This window comes from Doryrhamphus excisus, chromosome 17 (assembly GCF_030265055.1).
Source record: "Doryrhamphus excisus isolate RoL2022-K1 chromosome 17, RoL_Dexc_1.0, whole genome shotgun sequence".
Classification (NCBI taxonomy): Eukaryota; Metazoa; Chordata; class Actinopteri; order Syngnathiformes; family Syngnathidae; genus Doryrhamphus; species Doryrhamphus excisus.
The window spans coordinates 4,235,990-4,243,795 of record NC_080482.1 but is presented as its reverse complement, the minus strand read 5'-3'; the positions used below and the strand labels follow the sequence as shown (position 1 = coordinate 4,243,795).

The following is a 7,806-nucleotide window of genomic DNA, read 5'->3' as shown; positions in this document are numbered from 1 at the left end:
ATGAGCTCACGGAAAAGCCAGGAGAGGAAAAAAAAACTCAACCTGGAATTCCTGTTATCTCCGTGAAAGGACACTATAGGGACACAAATGAGTGGATCTTTGTCTTGAAGTAAAACACTCCATCATGTTTTCTCAGGCACTTGTCACCTTTAGTGAGGCCCCAGACGCTTTGCAACCATTTGTGACTGTTTTTAATCAAATATGACATGCAGTTATTAGATGTTTACTTTGGGTCACATCACTAATAGTAAAAATCAGATGTCGACTCGCCGCTGCCCACTGGATTATTCTTCCATATTGGAACAAGATCCTCCAGGAAGATACTCTGCCAAACTCCATGTGAAAAATAAGAGTGTGGTTGTTTGCTTCCTTGCGGAAAAGCTAAATCATTTCCAGCAATTATAGCAGTAATAAATCATAAAATAATAAACACCGAGATAATTCAATGCCATCTTGATACTCTGATACTTCACATCGCTGTTGTCATGGCAATCTTGATGTCATCCAAGCCTTCAAAATGAGTAGGGAGGTTGCTCCAGTACGGCAGTTGTTCTTGGGCAGGAATTGTCAGATGCTCGGGGGCATCGTGAGTGGGCGCGTTGTCCTGCCACAACTTCTTGTTGCACATTGAACAATGCAAACGTTTTTGCCAAAGTGCCGGTTCATCATCTTGCTCTGCGCCTTTTCCACCACGGGAACGTTCCCATTTACCCTGGTAGCTGATTGTTTGTTTCTACTCGGCTACCATGATTAAACTAGTGGGATGAAGTTTCATTCATCCATTTTTACAAATTTGATATCTTATGTTAAACATTTTGTCTTACTGTTATGAGCAACAAGTGGTTGGTTTTGTAAATATCACATGTGTGCATGTTTGGGTGTGTGTTTCCCATGATTTCTAATTGTTCGTGAATGCAGCTGAAACTTGTGCCCGTGGAGTTATGTGATGCACCATTCTAACAAAAAGCTACCTCAACCAACAATAAAGCCTCATTTTCGAGTGAATATCCACTCACAGCGACAGGTTTTCACCACTGTGCCATAAAGGGACGAATTGGGACACCAAATAAAATGAAATATTCAAGACGAAACAAAAAAATCATTCAAACTTACTTATTTGTTGATATGATGGACATTGGACAACATGATGCATTGTCTCCTCACCTGTGAGGCCTTCAGGTGCACTCGTAATTGTGAGTGTTGAGCGCTAATATTATTTTTTAGTTGGCTTAGTTTAAGTTTCATTGATTTTAAAAGCTGACTTCACAATGTTGTACTTTGGGTAGACTAATAAATTACAGTCTCCAATTAATCCAGTTAACTCTACAAATTAAGTTACTTAATTTGCGAGAACAAACTGGGAGAAAACCCTTAGGTGTACGTGGGGAGAACATGCAAACTCCACGCAGAGCTCTCCCGACAGAGATTCAAACCCTCAGTCTCCTGTCTGTGAGGCTGACATGCTAACCACTAGACCACCGTGCGGCCCGGAAACTGTTACGTATATGTAATTTTGAAATATTTTTCACATTCCATAGTTCAAGCAGCTGTGTGGTTTCGGCCACAAGTCCATGAAATGACAGGGAAAGATGTCGGTATAGCCCAATAGGGAAAGTTGTGTATCCTTTTAATGCTTCCTTCCACTTCCATACATTTCAGGCTGGTCCAACATAAAACATATAGATATTAATGTGTATACCTGTTGTTTTTTGGGGGTTCGAACTCTTATGAAATTGCGGGGTGGGGGTCAATTGATCGCTAGCATAACTCTACACCTGGGAAACCCATTGAAGTTGCATTCCGCCTTTTGTCACTGATTAATAGTTCCATGTACATTTCCAGATGTGGAATCCAATTTCAATGTTTTGTGATTCACCTGACTATCACACGTGACGGCAAAGTACGAGTACAAAAAAACAAAACAAAAAGAACGGCAGCAGGGAGGGTCTCGGCATTGCAGGGTACAGGTGGACGCATGAGACAAATACACAACCATTCACACCAAAGGCGAGTTATAGCATTTAATTCAATACAATCCTAAAGTCCAACTCTGAACCAATCAGCGGCTGCGCTCATTGATGAAGTACCTAGTACTTTAACTTTGGTATTTTACAAAGAACGTATGTGACAATATATGGGCAGAGCTTCTCTATGGGCCACGGAGTTAAGCAGATAATCAGGCTTTAGAGACCTGAGTGGAGGTTAGTGACGCAGAGCTTTACGTTGCCAAATACAGTTGCCCAACCCCTCACACCTTACATTATAGTACCGCAGACACAAGGAGACATGATTGATGTTTAAAGTTGCATCACAGGAGCCCACCCAGCCTGTAGGAGGGGATACTGAAACATTTGTGGCTTCAATGTTTAGTTCGGGGGGGTCCAAACTTATTCCACGGAGGCCCTTACACTGAAAATATATTTTAATAACAGACTTAAAGCAACACGTGTAGATATGTAGATATGCGAGTGGTTCATTGACAATTCAATATTAATACATGGAATATTTTTGTAATTGGACCATAGAAAACCTATCATGACTTTCTTTTAACCTTATTAGAGCTCTCTAGGCATGAAATAACACCCCTATAGACACCTTTACACACCGTATTATTCTTTGTTTACACCACATTGCTAGTGGCTATGACTTTAAGCATAGCTCGCTAGTGAGCTAACTAAAAATATATTATTCTAAACTTAATAGGGGTTCACATTGGGTAGCGAAGAAGGACAATGTAAGAAGCAAACAACTTACCACTTCCACACACAATGGGAGGAGCACTTTTTTTTTCCATTCTATCATGTCAAATCATGGCATGGCTGATTATATGTAGTGTTAAGATAATAACAATAAACAATATAAGTGGAGGGCTGCACGGTGGTTGAGTGGCTAGCGTGCAGGCCTCACAGCTAGGAGACCCGAGTTCAATTCCACTCTCTGTCATCTCTGTGTGGAGTTTTTATGGGTTTTCTCCGGGTACTCCAGTTTCCTCCCACATTCCAAAAACATGCTAGGTTAATTAGCGACTCCAAATTGTCCATAGGTATGAATGTGAGTGTGAATGGTTGTTTGTCTATATGTGCCCTGTGATTGGCTGGCCACCAGTCCAGGGTGTACCCCGCCTCTCGCCCCGAAGACAGCTGGGATAATAATAAGAATAAGCGGTAGAAAATGAATAAATGAATGAATATAAGTGGAATAATATCAACAAATTGACACATTTATTCCTATTAATACATACTGTACATATAACTGTTTAAAGAAAATATAAATAACTTAACTAAAAATATCGATGTAATCATGCTAGTATCAATCAGAAAGAGACACTGAATTGGTATCTCTAAGATCGGCATCTGGATCGACTCTAATGATGAGTGGATAGGTAACAGTTAATTTCCTGACCGGTAGGGGAATATATGGCGTTTGATAGACTCCAGGAAAGCAAGTTGGACGACAGACGCGCACATGTTGCTTTAAGCGGAACATTTCCTGGCAGAAGGGAGAAGAAATCAAAGAAATTGTAAAGGCTGACCCTCCTGGAGGACCCCAGCTTCTCCTTGCGGAGCGCTGATGGTGACTGGGAGAAGTGTGCCAAAGTGCAACGCGAGGAGCAGCTTATTCATGCAAATTGATCAAATCATAGGCGTGCCTTTGAGCGATGGAGCCGGAAAAGCGAAGCAGCTCCTGGATCATAACACACCTTCAAAGACTGTGATGCACACTGCTCGGACTCATTCACGGCAGCACCGGAGGCGATCTTTGCGTCTTTGTCGCACTTTGGTTCCGAGCTGCAGGTCACTTGTTGCTGTATTCTTATTTGAGGGGGTTCTCCACTATTTTTTTTGTTTAACACCCACTTGGACTTTTTTTTGAAATGCTGAGATTCGATGCGCATCCAGTCACTCCGCGGCACTGACTTCGTGCGTAATTACGCATTTGATCTCATTTCTTTTGATTAAACAATTAAGTCATTTCCAGCATCATTATGTCAGGGGGCGACAACAGCTCCACTAGCGGCCGTCTTCCTGAAACCGAAAGCGGCAGCGTCAGCGTCTTGAGCTGGGAGCAAGTGCAGCGCCTGGACGCCATCCTGACGGAGACCATCCCCATCCACGGACGAGGAAACTTCCCCACGCTGCAGATGCAACCCAGGCAGATTGTCAAAGTGGTGCGAAGCAGGATGGAGGAGAGAAACATCCACGTCCGGGACGTCCGGTTAAACGGCTCTGCGGCCAGCCACATCCTGCATGAAGACAGCGGACTGGGCTTCAAGGACCTTGACCTCATATTTTGCGCAGATATGAAAGGAGAGAGTGACTTCCAGATTGTGAAGGACATTGTTCTGGACTGTCTTCTGGACTTTTTACCCGACTGTGTGAATAAAGAGAAGATTACTCCCTTAACTTTAAAGGTAGGCAGGCGCACACCAGACTTTTTACAGGTGGTCTTTGGTTTGTGTCGGACTTAGTCCCCAGGCCTGGCTTTGGACTCTTTGGACTGTACTTTTTTGTTGAATTAAAATGTGGTAAGATTTAATTGTACTGAGTTTAACGACCATTGTGGGCCAACTTAATGTGCAATTAGATGAGTTTGGTGATAGTAAAGAGTTCCTAAGAGGATTGGGCTAAACCAATTTGGAAGGTAACCCGAGCTCAGCCGGCTAGATCTCAGATCCCAGCACATTTTTTTTTTCAGCATTCATGAGAACTTTTCATAACTTGCCTTTGAAACATTCATGACGTTCTTTCCGCCTCATGCAGGAAGCCTACGTGCAGAAGATGGTGAAGGTTTGTAACGACTCCGACCGCTGGAGCCTCATCTCCCTGTCCAACAATCGGGGCAAGAACGTGGAGTTGAAGTTCGTGGACTCTCTCCGCCGTCAGTTTGAGTTCAGTGTGGACTCGTTCCAGATCAAGCTGGACTCCCTGCTGCTCTTCTACGAGTGCTCGGAGAACGCCATGACCGCCACGTTCCATCCCACCATCATGGGGGAAAGCGTGTACGGCGACTTCAGCGAGGCTTTGGATCACCTCCGCCGCAAGATCATCTGCACCCGGAATCCGGAGGAGATCCGAGGCGGCGGCTTGCTGAAGTACTGCCACCTGCTTGTGAGGGGCTTCCGGGCCGCCTCGGAATCCGAGATGAAGTCTCTTCAACGTTACATGTGCTCACGTTTCTTCATTGACTTCCCCGACATCGGCGAGCAGCAACGCAAGCTGGAGTCCTACCTTCAAAACCACTTTGTGGGCCTGGAGGACCGCAAGTACGACTACCTGATGACGCTCCACGGGGTGGTCAACGAGAGCACGGTGTGCCTCATGGGACACGAGAGGCGGCAGACTCTAGGGCTCATCGCCATGTTGGCGGTGCGCGTTCTGGCCGAGCAGAACGTCATTCCCAACGTGGCAAACGTCACCTGTTACTACCAGCCCGCTCCGTACGTGGCAGACGGCAACTTCAGCAACTACTACATCGCGCAGGTCCAGCCGGTGTTTGCGTGCCAGCAGCCCGCCTACTCCACCTGGCTGCCCTGTAACTGAGCCAGCCGGGAGCGCAGGAGGAGGAAGAGGGTGATTTATTTGAACAGGAGCAATGGCCGCCACCGCCAACTTGACACCTGACAGCAAAGCGGCCTCTTTTTTTTTTTTTTAAATGTTTTGCATCAAAGCTTGTGTTTGTGTTCATACGTTGAGTATGAATGATAGATTAAAAAAAAAAAAGCGTCGGCTCAATGTGAATATCTCTCACCCACCTTGCTAATGTGGGGACTTGTGCAACTGCACTCCGCAGGAAGTGATTAGTCTGGGAGAATACCTTTTGGCTATTAAACCCACAACTCCTTTGCATTTGGGTATAAATATGGTTGTTACAGACCAAAGATTTTACATTATTTACAATAAAACCCTGTTTTTTATAGGGGAAAATATCATATATGAAGCTCTATACTATCTATTTGTGTAACTGAATGTGTGTTTAAGTGCCTATTACCCTTGAGCAAGAGCAGGCCGTGTGATTATTGTCCTGTGAATTAGCACCAGGAAGGCTTATGCATGTTTGAGAGCGATGGTGCACAAACTGGAGCATCCCTAAAGTACGTAAAAGTCGGTTTTCGCTGAATGGTAGTAGCAAAAATGTCCTGTTTTGAGATTGTGTGTGTAAAAATACATAATCATTAAAGTATTAATACCATCAGAAAACCTTCTAGTTCCGTGTATAGTTTGAAGGGAATATGTCACACAGGTCAGAGCCACTTTGATATTGTATGCAAATGCTTGTGAGGAGCACTAAATCTCTTTTTAGCGGACATCCGTCATGAAATGGACCCCCCCCCCTCCAAATACAGTCAAACAGCTCTTTAGTGTAATTGTGTTGTGATGACAACGGCCTCCTCGGTGGTGGTGCTGCAAAGCCATTGAAAAAAAAAAAAAAAAGAAAAGAAAGTGTTCATACGCTTGAAGAATATTTGCCGTGACGCCTCAGATGATGAGACACTATTTGCTGTAGCACCCTGACAGGGAATTCCTCAGCTGCTGCTCAAGAGCTGCAGATATAGGCTTGCCTTTTGCAATACCAAATATTTTGGTAACCCTCAGATAGATTCTGATCATTTCTTGGTGTATTCATGAACTTAGGATGCTGTTTTGTTGCAGAAAAAGACATTAAAAATGAGAAGGAAGAAAGGAAATGGGAGAGGTGGGTGCAGCTGGTGATGGGGTTTATCATCTTAGGGCCACCATGCTTCACTTTGTACCGGATCACAACTTTAAACCTTTTTCTATACTGGAAATACAAAGTATTGTGCCATTTTTTTTTTAAATCATCATAAGCGAAGAAGTAAAAGATAAAAATGACATCAAATTTATGAGGTGTTACATTGTGGTGTTGCTGCTATGAATTGTATTGAAAGCAGGATTCCCAGCATTTTTTGTACATATATGAATAAATGCTTCAGCTTTGCCAATTTACTTATGTTGCAGCCTTTCCTGCCGGTGTGTTTAAAAAAAAAAAAAAAAAGTAAATCATGACTTTTGAAGAGCACAACCAAGCCAAAACTGCTATAAATCCTCATCATTTTTATTCTCACATTCTCGTCTTTGTTGATGGAAACCTTTGGATTGTGCAGGCATTATATTGCCTTTTTTTTTTTTAACTCAGTGATATTTTCCCAGCTTCCTAGCTGAAGTCTGTCTATTAGTGATTGTGCCTATCAATTAGAGATGGTGTATTACTGCATTGTCTTGTACGCGTCAGCTCACATGTGTTCCTCATGCTGCAGTATTTACAAAACACACAGGGAAAAGAAAAGGTCAAATCCTTGTCTTGTATGTATATTTTTATGAGTGTTATTTTATATATATATATGTATAAATATCAATGTAACAGACTGCACGTCTGTGAATCTGTGATTGGGCTTCAATGGATTTGTTCTCAATAGCTTTTTGCTATGTTGTCGTGCGTCCGATGGGTTAAAAGTAAAAAAGATGTTTTCAACAATAAAATATATGAAAATCACATTAATGTTCTCATGTCGTGCCTAATGATTGAATGGATGATGCGTTACAGTCAGGAAAGACCCATAGCCGAAATTAATTTGTTGCTATTTGATTTTGGAAGCTCATAGTGTAAGTTTTCTGCAGGTGCTCCATCTGCAGCAATAATTAACATTCCAATTACAGTGCATCGTAGTCTCCACTGATCTGCGCAGCATCAACAAATCTAAAGTAAGGCCATTTGTCAAAGCAAAAGCATGAAAGGTGTAAATACGTATGTCATCGTGCTTTTGCCCAGTTTTCTTTAAAAAAAAGC

The 7,806-nt window shown here is 42.9% G+C and overlaps 1 protein-coding gene across 1 annotated transcript; it reads left to right on the top strand.

The window, feature by feature from the left end:
- The first annotated feature begins 1,401 nt into the window (after positions 1-1,401).
- On the top strand, positions 1,402-7,486 carry tent5aa (terminal nucleotidyltransferase 5Aa). Its single transcript, XM_058053444.1, has 2 exons — positions 1,402-4,411; positions 4,761-7,486. The coding sequence occupies exons 1-2, from the start codon at positions 3,986-3,988 to the stop codon at positions 5,538-5,540; spliced, it is 1,206 nt and encodes a 401-aa protein (XP_057909427.1). The 5' UTR covers positions 1,402-3,985; the 3' UTR covers positions 5,541-7,486.
- The last annotated feature ends 320 nt before the right edge of the window (positions 7,487-7,806 follow it).

Coding starts and splice junctions, on each gene's coding strand:
- tent5aa (XM_058053444.1), top strand. CDS start 3,986: ATGTCAGGGGGCGACAACAGCTCCACTAGCGGCCGTCTTCCTGAAACC. Junction 4,412..4,760: donor TTACTCCCTTAACTTTAAAG/GTAGGCAGGCGC, acceptor CGCCTCATGCAG/GAAGCCTACGTGCAGAAGAT.